Source organism: Nannospalax galili, unplaced genomic scaffold (assembly GCF_000622305.1).
Source record: "Nannospalax galili isolate Female #2095 unplaced genomic scaffold, S.galili_v1.0 scaffold197, whole genome shotgun sequence".
Classification (NCBI taxonomy): domain Eukaryota; kingdom Metazoa; phylum Chordata; class Mammalia; order Rodentia; family Spalacidae; genus Nannospalax; species Nannospalax galili.
In genome coordinates, this window is record NW_008339846.1 from 556,840 (window position 1) to 579,858 (window position 23,019).

The 23,019-nt window shown below is 45.3% G+C and overlaps 1 protein-coding gene across 1 annotated transcript in view; it reads left to right on the top strand.

The window, feature by feature from the left end:
• Adamts16 (ADAM metallopeptidase with thrombospondin type 1 motif 16) overlaps positions 1-23,019 on the top strand; it is a 161,503-nt gene that overhangs the window by 51,849 nt on the left and 86,635 nt on the right. The window contains exons 5-9 of the mRNA XM_008834569.3: positions 20-222; positions 1,268-1,351; positions 3,391-3,550; positions 4,923-5,028; positions 15,099-15,236. Coding sequence (XP_008832791.1) covers positions 20-222; positions 1,268-1,351; positions 3,391-3,550; positions 4,923-5,028; positions 15,099-15,236 — 691 coding nt within the window. The remainder of the gene's footprint in view (positions 1-19; positions 223-1,267; positions 1,352-3,390; positions 3,551-4,922; positions 5,029-15,098; positions 15,237-23,019) is intronic.

The following is a 23,019-nucleotide window of genomic DNA, read 5'->3' on the forward strand; positions in this document are numbered from 1 at the left end:
CTCTCTGCCTGTTCCGTAGACATGCCTCAGCCTCCCAAGGACGACCTCTTCATCCTGCCTGATGAGTACAAGCCTGGCTCCCCCCGGCACAGGCGCTCGCTCCTGAAATCCCATAGAAAGGAGGAGCTGAACGTAGAGACCCTGGTGGTGGTTGACAGGACGATGATGCAAAGCCATGGCCATGGGAACATCACCACCTACGTCCTCACGGTGCTCAACATGGTAGGACAGCTCTCCTTTGCATGTGTACCAGTGCATGCCTGTGTGTGTGCATGTGCGTACCTATGTGCCTCTGCACCTGTGTATGCATGTGTGTGCATGTGCATGTGTGTTCACATGTTTTTAATTTCCCACATGTGGGGAACTTTGTCTTGTGTATAAGAAACACTTTATGAGATAACTGAATTTTACTACATTCCAATCAAAAGAGGTATTTTCATAGCATCAGGGAATAGACTAGAGGAAACTTAATTTGATCATCTTTGCAACTTGGTTAACCTCTGAGGTATTTGGGTTTCACTGGTTTCTTCACGTGCTAGAAATTTCTAAGGGGATGGTGACACATTTTAAGGCAATAGTTCTATCAGATTAACATGCAATTTTAGGTGCTATTGATAATGCCTACCCTTTAGGAATTGTAATGTCAGGTGTTAAACACAAATTATTTTATCTACAGAAGCTGAGAAGCTATGTGCCCTTTTAGAACATCTCAGATAAGCCCTGTCTCTGTCTTAAAGAACACCTGTGGAAGTTGTTTGTCCATGAGAGGCTCTATCCCACTCCCTGTGTGCTAAGTCTGCATCACAGAGAGAAAAACTGGGCTCCCCAGTGTCTGAAAAGAGTTAATGGCACTACTGTAAATATGTTTTTACTTCCTACACCAGTGAACAGAGTATCCCACATGGGTCTGTCTTATTCCAGTAGCACCCCAAATATGTCACAATCCTCAGAGTAAGCTAGTTTTTCTCTCCACAGAGAAGCTCAAATGTGTATCTCCTGCCACAGAGCACCCCACATAGCTCCCTCCCAACAGAGCCCTCCATACATCTCCTCACAGAGAAGTACCCCACAAAGCTCCTCACAGAGTCCCCCACATAGCTCTCTCCTCATGGAGCTCCCCCATCTCTTTCTCCCCACAGAGCACACCATACATTTTTGGGGCTTAATCACCAAGGGACGAGGTGCTGGCCTTACCAGCAAGGCTGCGGGCCTGCCTGGGCTGCAGCATGCTGCCATTCACGGAGCTGACACGGGCTTTCTGTTCCAGGTGTCCGCTTTATTCAAGGATGGGGCAATAGGAGGGAACATCAACATCGCCGTCGTGGGGCTCATTCTGCTGGAGGAGGAGCAGGTGGTCCAGCTTCCAAGTCAGAGCTTTCTTTTTCTCTGAAAAAAAATGAGTCTGAAGTAATGTTTTTAGACTTTCTTTTAGGGGGAGAATGGGGATTTCATATTTTGCATTTAAAACAACTATCTTTAGTTCTTTCTAATGCTGTGTGTGTGTGTGTGTGTGTGTGTGTGTGTGTGTGTGTGTGTGTGTGTGTGTGTGTGTGTGTGTGTGGTCTCACAGGAGGCAGAACAGAAGAGCTGTCCTAAGGCTATGGCTGGGAAACCCACTGGTAGTACAAAGGACATGTATCTCTAGCCACCACAATCTTCCTGATAGTATGTTGGTCTGTGTTTAATTAGAAGACTAAACACATTCGCAGCTTGGAAGGTGAGGTATGCTGCGTGGCTGTCATTCCCTTACCACCCCTGCTTCCCACCATCCTCAGGCTCAGGCTCCTACTTAATGGAGATCCTAGACTGTGAGCACTTTTCTCTTACTTCACTCTGACTACAGCTTTTACTGTCTTGGGGGGAGTAGGTAGACGATTACCCCTGCCTCCCCTCGAGACCCCTGTCACCACACACAGCTGCACCCTGCATATCAGAGGAAGCACATCACCGTATTAGTAACAAGGGTCTTCATTACAAAAGAGTCCATCTCCACCTTCCGCAAGTTGCTCACTGATCAGCAAAAGAACGTAGGCTCTGGACCTGAGCTAGGCACACAGCATTCACCCTGTGACGCCTTAAGTGCCTCCTGTTCTCCACAGTGCTCTTGGTTACAAAGCAGAATGCTGTAGATAGAATCTGACATGAGTCACAGCATCTGTGGCACGCCTCTCTTCCATGCAGGTGGGGATGCAGGGGGGTAGGCTGTCTAGCCTAGTAGGCAGGGAGGACACAACCCCATTGTCTGTTGTGTAAGTGTGTGGCTGGGGAGGGTTTGCTGAACTCCAGGGCTTCTCAGGTGACAGGTTAATTATTCCCTCTATTAAAACGTTTTCACCTTGGAATTCATCCAAGCTGCAGACAATAAGAGAGGTTATCATTTGATCATACAGCTGTGTTAACTTTAATTAACACTGGCTTCCTGGAGATCTCCAGCCGAGGACTGTAGGCATGCCTGGATGCTTACATGTGGTTTGGGACTCTGGGAAAAACAACAACAAAATAAATATTTAAGGGGAAAAAATGAATTTAGTGACCAAGAGACAAATTTTCAACAGCGGCTAAAGATTTCAACAAGATACTGTCCTGAAACAGAGGTCCGTAAGCTGATAGTCTATGATTGGTCATAAAAAACTGCAATGACGCTGTGAGGATTTTCACTAACTCGGGGTACCTGTTCTCACGGGCATTCCTGCCCCCCACCCCCCGCCTCAGCCTCCTATTCCTGATCCTTCCACCCTTCTTTACTGTATCTCACTGTTGCTCTAGCAGATTTGGTGTATAAAGTTAAAGGCATCCTGTTTATCTCTTGCATTTTGTTTCTCAGCAATAAATCTTTATAAATTGACCTCTTTTGTAAACAAGTTGCTTCTGTGTAGGAAATTTACTGAATTAACACTGCAGTTATAAATGTAGAAGTAACCACTTTTTCAGTCTGGTTATGAGATGATCTCATAACTGGTGAGGCACGTTTTGGGCATGTGTACAGACCACGAATAAAGTATTCTGTGACGTGATACAGTTTTGCAAAGTGTTATTCAAAGATTTTGAACGCAAAAGATTCATACACCACGCTCAGGTGTTATCTTTCTTGGGTCAAAGGAAAAAACAAACCCAAGGGGGGGAAAAAAACCAAGAATCAATCCGATATATTCCAAATGCTTCTATACAGAAAGGCACATAAATGTCTTCTTGGAATCCATACAAGATTTACTAATGCAAAATATGGAACATTTGGGGATTTCACTGCAAAGTATGAAGCGTTTAGCTGGTTATGGCTAGTTTGGAATCTGTGTGTTCGGAATGTGTGTTAAGGAGAGCTTGCTCTGATGACAGTGGCTTATGATGATTTTTCTTTCCATTTCCATGGGTGCCTTGTCTGCTCTTGCTCAGCCGGGGCTGGTGATTAGCCACCATGCAGACCACACTTTAAGCAGCTTCTGCCAGTGGCAGTCTGGACTGATGGGGAAAGATGGAACTCGCCACGACCACGCCATCTTGCTGACGGGTCTGGACATATGTTCCTGGAAGAACGAACCCTGTGATACCTTGGGTGAGATTCTCTGGGAGGACTGTAAGGACCATGTGTGAACAGTGTCTTGTTCATTTGAGGGTAGCACAGTTGTCGTACCCATAACCAGTAGCAGCTGCTAAGTAGAGTTATAAGACTATTCCTGCTTCCCTGTATAATCTTTACCTAAGTATAAAACTTTTTTATTTATCAAATGATTGTGGAGCAAAAAAAGCCCACCCCAAATTCAAGAGTTCCTGTCACTTGTGAGGTAAGAAATCCTCTCTTCTGTGCCTTGTGTCACTGGGAACAGGACCAGGAGTCTCTCCCAAGTCTCCTTTGTGGTGGGAGTAGAGCCTTACAGGTGCTGACAGACACACTGCAGCAATGGGATCCTCTCAGTTTTACATTGCTGTGTGAGGGTCTCAACATCAGCAGCTCAGTCTAGGTCTAGATATGGGTAGAACGAGCCTATGACACACAGACCATTGTTCAAATGGTCGGAGAGTGTGCTGCTGGCCGGGACATCAGGGAGCACCTTTCTTCCTTCATTTCTTCCCAGTTCAGGAGTCAGAGTTTTTATTGTGGGAATTTCCAGGTGGGACCCAGCCTAGCAGAGGTTCGCTCTGCCCCCCAGCAAGGCCTGTTTATGAGGCAGGCCCTCACTGGCCCTTCAAGCTTCCATTTATCCACTCTGAACTGCTTGAGCACACAGGGCCTTTTACCTGCTTTCTTTCTGGGGCCATGAGTAGTTTCTACTTGTCAGGCATCAAGTGACTCCATGACCAGTTCCCAGGGGCAACTCCAGACACTGAGAACCTAAAGAGGTTTCTGGGTAGGCAGCACTGCAAGTGTGATGTCATGGCTCCTTGCTGGAGGCCATCAGCTTACCCTGTGGCCTGTCCTGGAATGGCCTCAGAAGCTCAGTCTGGCTTCTCCACACCTCACCATGTGCCTTTCCTTTATTCTTCATCTTTCTGCAATGATAAATCATAAATGTGACTACGGCAGTGCCTCTGATAAACCCGAACAGCTGAGCCAGGGGGTGACCTTGGGGACACCCCGACACACCCATTCTCTATGGATTTACTCCTGGAGCTTTAGAGAACAGGTATTTATAGGAAAAAGCATCTGCATTAAATCCCTTCTGTCTCCTGCAAACAGTGGTCCTTGCCAGGAATATCACACAGAAATGCAACCTGTTTTCCATGACACAAAGAGTCCATGGGCTCCTGGGAATACATGGACTGTGTCTCCTTCTCCATCAACACGTCACATTTACATGACTATCCAAGGGTGGCCCATCTCACATCCCCCAAATGAAGATGAGGACTGAGCTTTTACCAAAGTTAGAAAAGAAATGTAGGTTGTCGCTCTACACCAGCAATGCCGTGTACCCTGTCTACACCCCTAGGCTTTGCACCCATAAGCGGCATGTGCAGCAAGTACCGGAGCTGCACAGTAAATGAAGATTCGGGACTTGGACTGGCCTTCACCATCGCCCATGAGTCTGGACACAAGTAAGTTTGTCTCCATGGGTGGGGAACCCAAGATCCTTTTCCTGACTGGATGAGTATCCTCTGGATCCTGATGCCACACACCATGTCTATAGAGGGAAGTCATGTGGATCAGTGATCATGTCAGCTATAAAAGTCGGTCCATGGTAAACTTATGTGTTCATTTCAGCTCTTTTCCCGCAGCCTGCAGGTGCCCACACATTGCTCCCGCAGCCTGCAGGTGCCCACACATTGCTCCCACGATCGTTCATGTCTTCTTTTCACAGAGAGCCTTTGTTGGGAATAGGAGTATCCGTCCCGGTTCCCCATCCCACCTTTTCATTTGATTCTGTGGCTTCATCTCACTCTCCAGGCAGCTGCCATTGGAGGAATCCATCTGGCCAAGGAGAATACCAAGCTGCCCTGGAGTTTCTGTTCACATGCACACATCTACACACACATCAGCACACATATATAATCTGTAGAGATGCTGTTTTGGAGGTGTGGAGTTTGGGGCATGCGGGCACTGAGAAGCAGCTGGTCCCATGAAGACCTAGTTCCTGGTTCACTACCTGTGTCCGGCACTGACTCTGCCACTGCTATTGAAATAAGGCAGCATCAGCTTGTGCCGTGAGCCTGGGAACTCAGCAATCAACAAGGATGGGGCAGGGCCAGGCAGATACCTCAGGGGATGAAGGTGTTTATTGCAGAGTCTGGCTACCTGAGTTTGATCCCTGAGACCCCCATGGTAGTCAGTAGGAACTGACCTCTGTGCAGTGACCTCCACATTCATGCTATGGAATGTGTACAAACACGCACACATGTGTGCTCACACACATGCATACATATGCTCACACACACACAGGCACTATACATATACATACATGCTCACATACACACATACATTCATATACACGCACACACCCACACATACTCTCTCAAACACACCATACATTCATTCACACACACATGCACATACATATGTGCACACACATGCACATACATATTCTGTCTCACACACACATACATACTCTCACACACATGTGCACATACATATTCTCTCACACACATACTCTCACACATGCACATACATACACACACATTCATATACACACACATGCACATAAACACACACACACACACACACACACACAGATATGTTCCTTAGTTCACTAGAACCCCTCAGGGTCCCTTCAGACTTTGTCTCTGTGAACTGCTGACCCGAAAGCAAAGCTGTGCGTCCTGATACCAATTCCTTCATGACTACAGGTAATGATTGACAATTTCATTGCTTAGATAATTGCATCTACATGTTATAAGGCTTTCAGTTAAATCATAATTGTATTTTTAATAGTCTGCTGGAGTTAAAACTTCAAAAAACTTTCATTATTATAATGGCACAAGACTCTTGCTGTCCTCCGAACCATACCTGGATTTAATTAAATAATAAAGGCAAGAAAAACTCCAGTCACCAAGGGCTCAGCCCACTGGCATCTGAGAAGTAGAGATATGGGTCTTGGCCACCCCTGCAGGTGGTGAACTGAACCAAAGTTAAGTTTAATTGTTCCAAATGAGGCGCTCAGTCTCCAGCCTCAACAGAAGCAGCCTTGACATTTATTTTACTTAGGGTTAGCTATTAGTATTTCTTTTCCTCACTCAGATGATATCTGGAGGGCAAAGGCATATTCACTTGAAAGCAGGAACATAGATGAGGAGCAGACAGGATCCACATGTGTGGATGGAGGAAAATCCCCTTGCAGACAGGGTGAACCTCTAGAACTTACCAAATCCTTCTTGAAAATTTGTTCAGATGGCATTGTACAGGAGATAGGAAACAGGGAGCTCTAAAGAGGGTGACACGCATGAACGGGCCACTGTGCTGAGAAATTACGTATTTAGCATGCGCCAAATGTGACCACAGTGACGGTGAGAGCTTCGACAGGGATGACAGCCACACCTGGTAGCTTTGTTTTGTTTTTGCTGAGAACGTTTTGTAAAATTTCTGGAGCGATTTCTCATTGGCTCCAACTGTAGAAACCAAGAGCTGTCCTTTCCTTTGCCCTCCCCAAGGGAGGGGGAAGCGGTGAGCACTGAACCCACATGTGAAGCAGGAGCAGGCAAGTGGCTCGAGGCCCGAGCCAGACAGCAGGAGGAGTCAGGTGTGAGCACCTGACAAGTCAGGTTTGACAGCTCCCAGTGAGGAAGGCTAAAGCACATGTCTCTACTAGAACTGCATAGATTTTACTTAAATGAATGTGATAAACACATTTATGCAGTCTGCTTATTCTTTGGGGACTATATTTGCAGAAGAAATATATGTGTGCAGTTCTGGGACACCAACACTATCTTTGGCAAAGCATCCAAGGTGAGGCAGATTTTTATGTTCTGTAAACTGCAACTTTAATAATTAAGAAGTGATTGTCTTTCATTGATTAATGGTTTTATTAGCAAAAGACCAAAAAAAATCATCTTCTAAGGTGGATTTTACTACTTCCGTGGGTGGGGTGTGCTCTCCTCTATCTAGGAGTCAGAAATTTCCTAACCCTCAACTCAAAGAAAAATCTCAATTAAGGCACACCTCATTGGTCTACTCGATTTGGAAGTCCTTTCTGCTTCTGTGCATGGTGTGAATGGAACCTGGAACCGGGATTGTTGGGGAGCTGGAAGTTCAAGAAGTCTTTTGGTTATTCTAAATCATTTGACACAGAACATGCAAACAGACTGCACGTGTCAAAGAACCGGCAGAGACATTCAAAGGTTCAACTATACAATCTGAAGACCATGTCACCTGGGCATGGAGCTCTTGGAACAAAATGAGAACTCAGGTTGTCAGTCTGGTGGCACTCTGAAACATCTTGTGGAGCCTGAAACTGCCCACTGAGCTGCATGCTGCTCACTTGAAAAACAGAGAGAGTACTGTGAATTCTACTGCACGTGTGTGCAAGTGGTCCTGGAGCAGTACTATTTGAAATGCACATTGCTATTCTATGAAGTTGTCTTAAGTAGTTAATGTTTATTATCATCATGATCATCAGACCATGAAAATATTATCAACGGATTTTTATTGTGCTGAGAATTGCCTCTGCCCATCACCCTCTCTCTTGTGTTCCCTTGAACATGCTCACGAGTCATTGGGTACAATGTGCATTCTTCTAGCAAAGCTTTGTATAGGATACCATTAAAATACTGGTGAGACATGACTTTTAGTAACCCAAGACAGAAGACAAAACAGACATGTCACATGGAAGATCAAATCATGAGGGCAGTAGGCATTGGAAGATGCCAGCCAGTGACCATCCATCAGGAGACCATTAAGCAAGCCGCACGGGCGTCAGGCCAGTCGGTTATCAGCACTGAGAAGCTCAGCTGTGCTTCTCTGTTAATGCCAGATGTCAGTCAGGGTTATCGGGATGTGCACCTCATCAGCCCAGGGCTCTGCTCTGTCAGCTGGGGCCTCTTCACATGGAAAGCACCAACATCAGGGATTTGGGGACTACTGGAGCAGCCAGCTCTTTAACCTTCACCCTACCTAGTGATCATTACTGTCCTCTGAGAAGCCTCTGATCATGTGGATTTATTCAGGGCCATTTTTCTGAAGAGTTCTTGTAAAGCATTGGAAATCCACTGACCTTTGGCCACTCTCCACATACACCTCTGTCCCTTCTATGAGTGTGTAAAGGGCTTCTCTGGACAATGTGTCCAGAGCACAGTTCACGTTCTGTTTGGATAGAAGGCTTTACCACATTTTTCACAGGAAGAAACAAAAGCTCAGGGAGTTCAACAGTACCAAACAGCTCATGAGCGAGCAGGCCAGGATGTCAACTGTGGGACTGCCCCTAGCTCCATAAGCCTTGCCCGCTCCAGTTATCTGCCTGAAGTCCCCTAGTTCCAGCCCATCTGTGCTTCTGCTCTTGCCTGTTGATGAGGATAATCTTTCACCAGGAAGTCTGCGTCTGGGCCTGGGCTTCCCTGTCCTGCCTGAGTCACCTTCATCTCTCCAAGATAAAATTGCTATCTGGACGGCATCAGTCCATTGTCTCACTCAAGAGTGTCTCTCATTCAACAAGGCTGTGCCGGTAGCCTGAAATTATGACATGACTGTTACATACATGAACTCACACAGCTGTGAGTACCTGTAAGACCTCCGCAAAATCAAGCCAGTTAAAAATTCCAACTTAGATCCTCAAACAGCCTTAAGAGTAAAAATAAATTGTTTTATCTGGGTCACTGTAGGGTCTTAAACACCAAAAAGGAAAGTATAACCAAAGATTAAAGGGGTCAATATAATTTTTAAGAGTCGACGTATATAGCTGAAGGCTACATAACAAGAAACAATGCCAGACAGGAGACACCTTCCTATTGGCCAAGGTGGCGCAAGAGACTTCCAGACAGTAACCCAGCATAGAACTGGGAAAATGAACAGCAGACCCCAATCTTATGTTAAAGAATATTGACAACTGATTGCTGCTAGATGAGGAACAGCTGATCTTCCTAAAACAAGGAACTCTAGATAGGCTGACTAGATTCAGCAGACAGACAAGCACTGGGGAATGGCTGGGGGTGCCAACAACACAGTGGACAGTAACAGGGATGACAGAGTGTACGGGCTCCAGTGTGTGGGAGGGGGGAGGCTATGGGAGGGTGCCATTTGGGAAGTGGGTATATAGATGAATAAGACTGTGTGGGATGTTCTGTATGATATACACACAGAAAAATCAACAATTTCTTTAAAAAGACGTATTTGAGGGGGAAGCATAAAAAGTTACATCATATTAAATAGTAGAGGTGATAAACATTACCAGTGAAATCTACCTTATGACTTTATATCCATACTCAGGTACTAAGGATCCGAGCATAACCAACTGTGACTAGTAATAATCAGATACATAGAGATTAAAGACACATGTGCAAACATCTAAGTGTTAATAGCATTAAATTGTAGGAAACCATATATTTTAAAACGAAATGGAGATCTTCTTTAAAGAGTAAAACTCATTCAGTTTTATATATTACAGGGTTTATACTGAGTTCAGTACTATATAACAGCATTAATTCAACTGTGAACCTAAAAGTTTACAGCCATTTTGAAAGAGATGTATCCTTGCTCTGGAGTGTGTTACTGAATGTGCTAAAGCTGTAATGAAATGCTTCTAATCATGTGGTTATTAAATTTAAAAAAAAAATTTAATTCCAACCTGGATTCTCATAGTTTTAGAGACCACTGTGTAAGCTGCTGAGGGAGCAAATCAAAATATGGTCCAACCCCAGCTTTAAGGCCTAATAACCACAACAACGATCACAACAGCAAACTACATTGGGGCAGTAGTGACACTTTTATCTTGGGGGTAATCAACAACCTAATTGCCTAATTGGACTTAAAGCTCTCTCAGTGGGAGGGAACTCATGTGTGATACTGTAAACACAGCCAAATACACGTGGCTTGAGAGGTCATAGATCCTAGAGAAAACCCTGTGTCTGTCACATCCCTAGACAAATGTAGTTTCTTACTATGTACAAAATATGGATCCTTATATTTACAGATGAGTATTCCAGTCACCACTCATCAAAGAAGCTTCTTTTGCAACAGATGGAGACCATTAACTTTCCACAACTGGTCACACAGAGAGATTATGTGTCTGTGAAATGCCCAGCCCTAAGTGGCACATCTACAATGGAACCTCTACACCTAAGGCTCACGGAACATAGTGGAACAGTGGGGAGAGAGAACACTAGTGCACCTCTCAACTCTCATCAGTGACACTCCCTCCTGCAACAGAGGGCCATGAGCACAAATGGACACAAATGTTCAAAGTGTGGGTCCTTGGACAGAACTACTGTTTTAAACTTCACCCGCCCAGGGCTCAGGGATGACTGTGGAAGAGGCAGTGAAAAGATTGTGAGCGCCAGGGAGGAGGTGCAGGACCACATGGGAATAGAATCCTGCAGGCTCCTGGAAACTTGCTCATATGAACTTACAGTGACGGTGTCAGCATGCAGAGGACCCATGCAAACTTAAGCAGACAAAAGCCCAGCACAGAACTATAGAAACTGGCAATAGGTCACAGTCTTAACCAAAGAACTATTGGGCAGCTGATTGGTGCTGGGTCAGGAAGAGTTGATCTTTTTTAAGGGAGGGACTCTAGATAGGCTGACTAGACCTCAGCGGATGAACTTTCACTCAGGGATGTCTGGGTAGATGTCACTTGACTCAATAGGCCTTGACAGAAATGACAGAATGCATGAAATCCAGTGAGGGGTCCATGGGAGGGTGCGAATAAGGAGGGGGATAAAGATGCTTAAAATGTTTATGAAATACAAGAAAATTCAAAAAGAAATATTCAAAAATATATTCCAGCACAGGGGCTCAAGAGACAGCTTAGCTATTAGGCGTCTGTGATGTGCCTGCAGAGGAACTGGCTTCCTGTGACTCATCTCGGGTGGCTCGCAACCACTTTTAAGTGCAGCTGCAAGCTGACACCTCTGGCCTCTATGGGTATTGCACTCACATGCATATACCCATGTGTAAAAATAGGCACAAATATTTTTTAAAGTCCAGCATGGAGGTCAAAGGAGTTCTGAAGGTCCCTCCTCTAGCAGAGGAAGAGAGAGAGTCTGTTCTTTGAGGAGTGTGGCCACTGGGAGGTTCCCAGTGCCCCGGTGAATAGCACGACACCAGTGTGTATATGGGCAGCACTAATTGAATTCAGTGAGTTTAGCAAACAAGGAGGCCTTGAAATTGAGATGTGATAGACAGGTCCTGGGAGTTGCTAGGGGGAGCATGGGATGGAAACAGTCAATACACATTGTCTACATATATGACCTTTTCAAAGAATAAGATTTTTTGATATATATACCATTGTATGAGGTTCTGATTTGCAGTCCCCCCACTGGCCTTCCCTGTTCTTCCTCACTACCTCTTGATAGTACCCCCTCCCACCCAACAAGCCCTTTACTATTGTCGTACATATATGACAAATACGCAGATATGCATATCCTTCTTGTGAGATAAAACTTGCAATATTTTGTATTTCTTCTTTTATGACTCCTCCTCCACACTCATGATCCACCTTAGACTTTCACGTCTTATGTATGTGTGCATATACACATACACATATTTAAATCTAGAACCACATATGAGAGAGAACATGCTCTATTTGTCTTCCTGAGTCTCGCTTGTTTAACTTAGCATGATGATCTTCAGGTTGATACTGTTGTGTTGTGTTGCGTTGTGTGAGTCACCGGCACGGCTGGAAGACTGTCCTGTAATCAACAAGAACAGCGAGGCTGCTATGGGCTGTCAAGTTCCCTGGCAGTGGGTTGCAGGCATGGGTAGGAGGCATCTAGAGTCTTCAGAAATACACTATTAAGGATAAAGAGAGAAATACCATTTTCCTGTCCCACAGGATGATAACCATTTTAAATAAAGTGCTATGGTGCCTGAGAAGAATAAATATTTTCTGGCATGCTTAGCTTGAATCGTAGCTGTATTTCTCAGTTGCCAAACACCAACTTGTCTTTGAGATGTGTCGGCCTCCTCCTTCCAGGACCTGACTGACATCATTATCAAATGGTCCCATGTGGTATTCTTTTGTGTTAGATGCATTTATCAGATCTGTGTGAGGTAACTGGAAAGAGTGAAATAGTAGGACTGAGATTTTGTGGGCACCCCAATCACCTGGGGTTTGTGAGCACACTACCACATGCCTGTCTTATCTCTCAGCCTACCAGAAGTGTCCAAGACAGGCTTTGGGAAGTCACAGTGTGTAATGTATTTTCCTCTGAAATTCTAGTGCTGGCAGAGATTGAAACTTGATGCTATAACCATCCAAAATACCTTAGATGAAAAAACTGAAACCCAAGAACTCTCCAGACACCAGGCAGTGTTATTTGAATTCCTTAGAACTGTAGGCAACAGTTCTAGACCATGTGTGGGGCTGTAATGCTGGTCATCCAGAGCAGGTCAAGGGCCAGGCATACTTTGCCATTTGGTCCTCATCATTTTCGCCCCAGGGTAGCCTCCCTTCTGGGGTTTCAGCCCAAATCTTTTTCATAGCCATGACATATTTCCTTTGCCATGTGCTTGCCTTGGCCTTGATTAATTGCTTTTAATAGAACTTCAGAGAATGGGTGGAGGTTAAAATGACCACATCCACATCACCCTTGGTACCGATCAGGAATTTTTCAGAAATCTGACAGTATTTGCCTGCCAGGTCTCCTTGGATGCATTCTGCGGTCACACTGGGGCTGCACTATTGCATGGTTCCTGCCTAGGTCCTGACATCTGAGTGTCTGCACTCTGATCCTCACACTGCAGCTTGGATCAAGGGCTCTTTCTGGGCCTCTCTCTTGTCTTCATGGGAGGATAGTATAAGGTAGGAAATGTAAGTCATGTGCTTAGTGTGAAGTAGTGAGCGCTTATAAGTGTTAGCTATTTTCAAACTTCTACTACTGTGTGGTTCTAGCAAGCAGCTAAGTGCAAACATAGGTTCTTAGCCTCCACGAAACCTCTCTGGTCCACTTCAGAGCCCACAGATCCCCTCACCGGGAGTCCGCGGTCCCTGTCCGCGGTCCCTGTCGCCATACCACCACTCATCACCACTGGCAGGAGAGCGGCTCTTCAGTCCAGTAGCTGCCCTGCTCCTCTGTTTTCTCTCCTCTGTCACTCATTCATCTCCCTGTTCTTGGGTGATCCCCATGAGGACAGAGTGTGAAACTGCAGTGTGAATAATGAACCCTCCAAGAATGCATTTATCTTAGCAGAGCTCTTCAGAGCCCTGTGGAGCTCCCAAGTTCCCCAGGCTTTCCCCAAGGCACCATGGAATAAGTTCTGGTAGAGCTGAGGATGGCAGTTTTGGTAGGAGGCGGCCACTCCGGCTGCAGTCCTCACAGGTTCAGGGGGAGGGTTTCAGCCACTGTGGCTTGAGATGTACCCATTCAGTGGGCGGGTGGGAGCCCCAGTCTGGTCTGGTTTTCAAACTCAAGTAAAACAGATGGCCTAAAGAATGCTCACAGGGATCCCAGCTGGGCTCACTCTTTGGGCTTCCATGGAAATGCCCTCCAGAGAGATGCGGGGCCTTGGGTCAAGGAGTCGAGCACTTCCCACCTGTCACAGCCCCCAGCAGTGAGGACCTAGGGTGGTGTAGGGGCCCTCGGGGCTCGAGGGACTGCCTGCAGACTGCTTCGAAGAAGCCAGGACACAGGAGATCTGGGAAAGAGGGACCCTGTCCACCAGTTCGGCCAGTCCTCCTCCCAGAGGACAATCAGATGCACAGGATTCAAGCAGGAGTTCGCTTATTGCAGGTGTCACAGAGCTTATAAAGGCAAAAACCACAGTTTGGAAATCCTCCCCCCAAGTCCCTCCCGAATGTATCCAATCAGCTTCAAGGTCAGCCGGCCACATGGGCAGAGTCCCATAGACATCAACGATTTCATGTGCTGATCACGCGCCCCCAGAGGGGGCCCGGGGAGTGGCTTTCAGCCAATCGGGAGGTTTTCCAAACAAGCCAGGCCTCGCCCTGCTCGCTTCCTCTCAGTGCCATCTTTGCAGGGTCGCTCGTGGGATCCCACGGTGTAGGGAAGAGGCAACTGCCCCCTGAGTTCCTGTGGCTGGGTTGGTAGTTCTTAGAATGGGTTTAGCATTCCATTCACCTGAGGAGTTTGTCAGAAAAACTCAAATACCTGGTTCTTTCAAGATCTTCTAGCGGGGAACCTGACATCTGTATTTCTGATAACTGAAAGTTCTGCCAGTGCTGGTAAGAAGGGGAGGAGAAGAGGAAGGACTATTGAGCGGTACTATCTGTACCAAGGTCACAACTGAACTGCCCCTCCACCGGATTTGAAAATGCTTGTTTCTGTGATGTAAGATCTGCCTAGGATGTGATACGTGCTCCATTTGGTGCTGTTTGATGAACTATCATTCTTCCAAAGTGTGCATGAGCGCACACACTCTTCATCAGGCTGTTACAGCTTTTGTTTGTCCCCGCCTACCACGCTGAGGAGAGATGGCCTCACAGTTTCGGCTTGCCCTCACCAGAAGCTATTTGATGTTTTCACCTCATCTTTGCTCCGAAATGACCATCTTCTCTCTCCCGTAGCTTTGGCATGGTTCATGATGGAGAAGGAAACAGGTGCAAAAAGTCGGAGGGTAACATAATGTCACCCACACTGGCAGGACGCAACGGGATCTTCTCCTGGTCTCCCTGCAGCCGCCGGTACCTGCACAAGTTTTTAAGGTATGGATCCCTTGAGCTGGTTTTGTAATCTCCCTGTACTTTTGATGGTCGCTGCTTCTGCAAGAAGCTCCCCTGCGTTTCCCTCAGTGGGACAGAGGAGTTTGCCACAAGGCCGAGTTCCCTCCAGCCCTGAGCCTGCCAGCGAATCTGACGCTGGTCTTGAGACTCACAGCACAGGCGCACAGTGCTTACCGCACCAAAGGGCTGGTCATGAACGTTGAGTTAAAAAATGTTCTCAGTGTGGACACCAGGGACCTCTAGTCAGTTAACAGCACAAGGAGATCCAGCTTGTATCCTTCCACATCCTCAATGATAAAGCGTAACTATTTTTTAATATTTTATTTTTGTTATGATGTTATTTGTGTCTGACTGTATTGCCTGCATGTAGGTAGGTGCACACGTGTTGTGCAATGCCTGCAGAGGTCAGAAGAGGGTGTCGATTCCCCTGGAACTGGAGTTACAGATGGTTGGTAGTCATCATGTAGGTGCTAGGAATTGAACCCAGGTTGTCTGCAAGAGCAGCCAGTGTTATTAACCACTGAGCCATCTCTCCAGTCCAGGATAACTATTTTCTAAATACATTTTTGGTTAGGTTGGAAAATTTAAAAAGCTTTATCCTGGTTCTAAAACCATGTAATTTTAAAATAAAATTTCATGATATCATAAAAGCATTTTGAGTGCAGAGGAAGTAAAAAGTAGCAGTATATTGATTTTAAGGTTCCAGAATAAATGGGATCTTAAATATCTTCGTATTCGCAAGGCAGAGTATTCATCAAATCTCACCAACTTGGCAGGGTATCTGTCGAACCTCACAAACTTGTCGCAAGTCTATGTTAAGACTTAAACGGAAGATGTATTGCTGACATACAGCACATTCCAACTGGGACCCGGAAAGGCGCTGCTCCAGTCTGCCTATTACCTGTTCCTCCCTCTTCCAAACCCAGTTTTCCCCTCTTGGCTGAGGGCAGAGAGCACAGAGGCTATGTGTGGGGCAGGGAGGGTCCTACAGGGAGAGCCTGGAAGGTGGGTCACAAGTGCGGTGCTGTGAAACGCTGTTTATCTGGAGTTCTGGAGAAGATTGGGCTGCCCCACTTACCCCAGCCCTGTCCCAGCGCGGGGACTCCAGCCTTCAGGGAGCATGTAGTGACAGCAACATGGGGATTGGGCCTGGACATTTGGGAGCCGAAACATGGGCTAATGCCACTGATCATAAGGGCAAGGGGTACGGCCAGCAGAGCAACGCAGCCTCCTGCAGTTGCTGTCGTTATTTACCTTTTAATCATCACATAGCACAAGCAAAATGCTCACATTCAACCTGGTGTAACCCACACCTGTAATCCCAGAATTGGGCAGGTAGAAGCAGAAGGATTAAGAGTTCAAGGTCATCCTCAGCTGCCTAGGGAACTCCAGGATCATCTGGGCTACCTGAGATGAAGAGTCATTCTGGAGAGGGCTGAGCTATTGGGACGACACAGGTGGGGCGGGTGCTGGACCTACAATGCAGGACCTCTGTAGGGCTCCTGTGCTGGGTCCTGCCCAGCCCTGACATCACTTTGCACACTGACTCACTCTCCTAGGACTGAACAGTAGTGCTGGCACAAGTTACACTGTGGCATTTTGTTCTCCATAGAAGGCACGTGACTTTCCACCTTTGCTGTTGAGATTAGAACTGTTTCCTTGGCCTCTGAAGGGAAGCGTATTTTTATTCGGAGCAAAGGGTGGGCTCAGTCATAACACAGAACCCTGCTTCTGCACACAGCATTGTGCTGGCTCCTCAGCAAATGTGTTAAGTCAACATAGTCAAGGCGCTCTGGACAGTAGGTGCAAAGAACGGGCTGGCTTCTTTTCTTTCCTGAATTCTTTTTTCGCAGTCCTTAAAAAGTAGAGTTTTCGGGGAACTGGAGAGATGGCTCAGCAGGTAAGAGCACGGGCTGCTTTCTTTTTCTAACTTTTTTGACCTTTTTATTTTAATTCACGTTTTTCTTTTTAAAATTCGTTTATTATTTGGGGCTGGAGAGATGGCTTAGCGGTTAAGAGCACTGGCTGATCTTGCAGAGGACCTGGGTTCAATTCCCAGCACCCACAAGGTGGCTAACAACCATCCTAACTCCAGTTCCAGGAGATTCAATGCCCTCTTCTGACCTCCATGGACACAATTTTATGCATGTATGCAGTGAATTATGGTCATTTTCACCTTCGTTACCATCTCTCACCCATCTCCCATTGAACCCTGTCTTCTCCCCAAGTCAACAAGTCTAGTTTCATGTGTGTGTGGGGGGGGTCATGTATATGTGTGGTGTGCAGGGGTGTTGAAGCCCAAGGTTGACATCAACGTATATTTCAAGTGCTGTCCACCTTTGTCTTTCTGAGACAGGGTTTCACTGAACCTGCAGTTCCTGGGTTTGGCTAGGCTGGCTGGCTGGTGAAGCTCAGGGATCTGCCTGTCTCCGTGGCCCCTCTCTACCTGCTGCAAGGTTGGGGCTACAGGCAATTGCTGCATGCCTAGCTTTCTACAAACCTTCTGGGGACCCAAATACAGATCTTCCTACTAAGGTGGCAGGCACTTTATAGATGGAGCCACCTCCTCAGCCCTCGTCAGATTCGTTGTTCTGGTTCTGTGGCCCACTACGTTTACTTAGACTGGCTTGTATGAGCATGGGAGGGGATTATTGATGGGTGCATAGGTAAGGTGACTGTGACCACACCATTAAGGAAAGCGACCCCCCCCCCAAGCAGGGAAAACCAGGACTCCATGCTGGAGTACTAGCAGGTCCAGGTCTTTTACGAATCTCGTGCAGGTAACCACAGTTGCTGTGAGTTTGTGGATGTAACAGCATGTCACGTCCAGAGGACAGCGTTCAGTAGCACCCCCAGTCCTCTGGTTCTTCTTTCTGTACCCGCTCTTCTGCAGTGTTCCCTGGACTTTGGGGGAGGTAGAAAACAGATGTCCCACTTAGCTCTGAGCATCCACAATCACGTATCCTCAGGACTTTGGCCTGTTATGAGTCTCTGTTGCCTAATACATATGGAAGCTTCTGTGCCCACAGCTCTGACTCACCTCATTGCTGGCTTTTGTGGACCTTCTTCTGCCCCTTCCCTGCTGGCAGGTTCTCTGTGAGCCTCTCCTGGGGCTGGGAGAAGCGTCTTTAGCCGTTTCATGTTTTTCCAGTGAGAATGAACATCTTTGCTCTCAGCAATGAAGAGTTTGCTCTTAAGCTACTCTTACTTATATAAACAGGGAGGTTTGGAGTTTCTATATCCAGAAACTTTTCCATCATTTTCTAGGCTCCTTTTCCACAATTTACAAAGCTCTCTTTCACCTCAGTGGTTATGAGAAAAATAGATCAGCATTTTAAAATTTTAAATTATGTTCTGACAACTTGGAAAATTAGAGGGTGAAAATTTGGGTATGCAGTGAGAGTTAGTATCAAGAGTCCAAGCACAGTGACACGGCCAAGACGCATATGAACACTCATGGAAGTAAGTAATTGCCGGGACCTATGAGATGTTGTGAGGACACAGAATGGGCTGTGATCACCAAATCAGAGTGCACTTCTCAGAGTTATTACTAAGATTCTAGAATTCGAAAACAGTTTTGTTCAGTGGCGCGGAATGAGTAAAATATACATTCGTGGTGAAGTAGTCTGCCTTGGTTTTATGCTGATCAATAAAATGCTTCTTCAGCAACTTAGGAGTTAAACTACTTTCAGGAATTTTACTAATTTCCTTAGACCTTGTAATTATAAATAAATATGTGACATAGTGCATCCTCATTTTTTTCTAGGATCAAAATTTCTAAGAGAAAATCTCCTTGTCAAACTCGCTGTGAGGTTTATTTAACTTGAAAACACACTTTCAAACTGGACAGTACTCCATGTGGAAAGTCTAGATTTCTCACCGTCTTAACGAATCCAAGACTGCTTTCTTGGTATTGTTCGCTGCTTTCCTAATTTCCACAGAGTCAAAACAGTGGTACATCCTCCACCAATTAGGTGCTGTTGGGATGCATCCCAGCCATGCATACAATGCTCAGCCTCTTCCATCAGCAGCCCAACACCAGAGATAGAAAAACAAGTAGTGAGGGACCAGAGGGCCTGAGTGGTTAATGCCAGTTTTCTCTTTTCTGAGTAGACTCCTGGAGGACAGCTGCTTGTTTGGAGAAATTCATCCAATGAAGTCATCTGTCATTTCCCATTAATAGACCGAAACCTCCTCAGTTACTCATGTCTGTGTCCGGGAGGTCTATCTATGACTTAGGGAATCTCTAGCCTGTCGTTCAATTACTCATGTCTGTGTTCAGTTCCCCAGGAGCCTGTGACCTAGGGAGGCTCTAACATGCCACTTCAAGTTTCATGAAAACATGAACTCGCCGTCAGTTTACTTTTTAATCAGAATCGTGTCCTATAGAGAATGCCTGTGCCTGTCCTCTGACCCTGCGTCACAGGAACTGAAGATGTGAGGGGGATATGGATCCCCTCCGCACCCCAAACCACTCCGCTTTCCTAGTCGTGATGGAATCCATTTGTGACTGTCCTCTGCTGTCTAGTGTTCCAGTTGAGAACAGCAAGCTGGCTTCAGCTGGGCAGTGGCTTCTGCAGAGCTCCTGCAAGTATGTGGAGAACAGGCACCACCATCCATGTCCTGGAAGGACAGAGCTGGCAGGCTGATCAACCTTGCCCTGTACTCACCTCTCGAAGACATCATGTTGGCAAATAACAGAATGTTTTCAGAGTGCCCCATTTTCTTACTTGGGAAGTAACGGGGTGTATGCAAACTAAACAGCCTCAAGAGCTCTTTAATGGTCTATGACTCAGTGACTGGACTAGGGAAGGGCTTTGAAGTATTGCCCCCCGCTGTCCATTGTTTTCATAACATTATTTCTATCGTGGTACAGCGTATAGAGAGAAGGGTGTGATTTGATTACTTTCCATAGATCACAGTCCCATCATTTCTCTCTAGTCATGATTTAGAACATTGATAGAAACCTTCACTGTCCTCCAAATGCTATCTCCCTTCCCTCAGAAGTGTCTAGTCTCCCAATACAGTTATATGGGTTAGTTTCCCTGTTTTTAAATTTGCTGTGAAAAGGATCACCTGTTACATGCTATTTTGTATGAAATTCATCCTTGATATCACATTTAAATATTGAATTACTTAATTTACTTTTGTACAATGAGCCTGCAACATCTGATGGAAATGAAAAATCAGATGATTTTATGTAAAAAAGATCTTGATCTATACCATATACCATACAAAAATATTTTGTGTTGGGTTAATGTTTAATTAAAATGTTATCTATTTAGTGCTGGCATAGTTCTAGAACCTCTTTTCTGTCTTATTCATCTATGACTGACTCCCTGTGATGATGACATAAACTTGTCACATCCTTCTACAGTGAGTCTTCAATCATGTAATGTGAGCCTTTTCTAATATGTGGAGAATATATGGGTATTATTTTGTATGTGGATGTCTGATTGTCCAAGCATGATTTGTCAAAAAAAAAAAAAGACTATCTCTTGTCTTTGCTCGTTTGTCAAAGATTAGTTCAGGATTTTCACATGGAATGCTCTCTGGGCTGTCTTCTCTGTCCATTGGTTTAGAGGATGTTCACACGAATGCTCTCTGGGCTGTCTTCTCTGTCCATTGGTTTAGAGGATGTTCACACGAATGCTCTCTGGGCTGTCTTCTCTGTCCATTGGTTTAGAGGATGTTCACACGAATGCTCTCTGGGCTGTCTTCTCTGTCCATTGGTTTAGAGGATGTTCACACGGAATGCTCTCTGAGCTGTCTGCTCCATTCTGTTGGTAAGTTATCTCTTCTTTTCCTAGTGCTATTTTTTCAGGTCACTGTGAATTTCCAGGAAGTCTTAAGCTTGGAAAGGTCAGCCCTTCAACTTTCCTCTTGTCCTTAAATGCTGTGTGGATTATGGTAGAGCTTTTCTCTTTCTGTATGGACTTCAGAGTCAGTTTTCATACCTACAAAATAACGTGTTTGCTTTAAGCTTGGGATTTGAATGAAGTTATAAATCAAGGCAGGAAGATTTGACGCCATATTGACAATAGTGAATCTTCCTCTCTGAGGACATCCCATTTACTTAGTTCTTGATTTCTTTCATCGGTTGTGGATGTGAACATATATGTTGCTAGATTTATATTCCTATTTCATTTTAGAGCATTAATATAAATAACATGTTTACAATTTCAAGTAAATCCTACTTTTCCTTGCTGACACATGCAAAGCCGTTGATTTTGTGCATTAAGCTTTTAGCTTGCACCCTTCCTAAAGTCACTTTGCTGTGGCATTAGCTGGGACATCCAGCGGAGTGTTGTGAACAATTAATGGGAACTTAGGCTCGCTGTACTCTTGATGTCGGTGGGAAAGCTTCCTGTTTCACAAGATTATGACTTTAGCTTTTAGTCTTTTGTAGATGCTCTCTATGAAGCTGAAAGAGTTTGTTCTTACTTTGTTAGGAATGGGTACTGGCTATTTCCATTTTTTTTCTGCATTTATTAATAAGATCAGGTAATGTTGATGAAGTGGATTAAAGTAACTGACTTTTAAACGTTGGGGAGAATTGAGCCCACTTGGCTATAGCATATAATTTATTTTTTAATCTAGGATTAAGCTTACTTGCAATTTTTACTCTTTCCTTAATATTTTGGTGACGATTTCTGCATCTGGCGTCATGATAGATATTGGCCTGTAGTTCTCATAGCGTCTCCCTCGGGGATTGCTTTCGGTGTAACACTAGCCTCCTAGGGTTGATCTGGAAGAGTGTCCTGTGTTGCCAATCTTCTGAAGATATTGCAGAGACCTACTATAATTTTCCCTACAAAGTTTGGTGAAATTCCACAGAGAACCTGGGACTATGTGTTGCTTTTCATGAACAGAGTCATGAGCTGCAAAATGTGGAATCTGGGACTAGAGTTCAGGGGATCATAGTCAAAGATCTCCTGCTCAGCTTGACAACAACTTAAAGCAAAGTTCAGAGGATTCTGTTTATCACTACACTGTGGTTTTTTTTTAAGCAAGATTTTTCAGAAGATGTGTGCTCTTATAACTTATAGGAAGGATTTATTTGCTACTTACAAACATAAAAACTGTTGAATACGCCCCTAAAATGCACAGGTTACACCAAAAATATTTTAGTATTGAAGACATTGCATTAAGTTTTTATCACTATGGCAAAACACCCAAGAGAAACGATTTAAAAGGAGGAAAGATATCTTGTGGTTACAGAGATTTCAGCTGTGGATTCATAACTATGGGCATGAGGCAGCGCAAATTATCATTGGTAAAGTATGTGCTGAAAGAGGCTGCTCACTTTGGGGTGGCCTGGAAGCAGAGAGTGTTAAGAAAGTTGGGATGGTGAGATAGCACTTCCTTCCTTCAACTAGACATACCTCCCAATATCCCGTTCAGCTAGGAAACTCATCAGTGAGTTGATCCATTGATGGAGTTAGTGATTTTATACACCACTCACTTCTCAGTACCATCACTAGCTAGGGACCAGGCTTCAGCCCACGAGGCTTTTGAGGGGACAATTCATACCAAACCCTAAAAGGTATGCTGTGTTTGTGGACAAAGCAATCATTGGTTTGGCTGTAGCTATGTGCCAGTGAGGTTTAGCAGGATTAAATTCCTTCTGGACTTGGTAAACTATGCAGTAACCACACTGAGCATAGATATTGACTACTGAAAAGTCAGTGTCTTCAAAGAAGCTTTAAGGTGTTGTGTAGATGCCTTCCTAGGAAAAGGTAAAGCAAAGGAAGAGGAGGGAGAG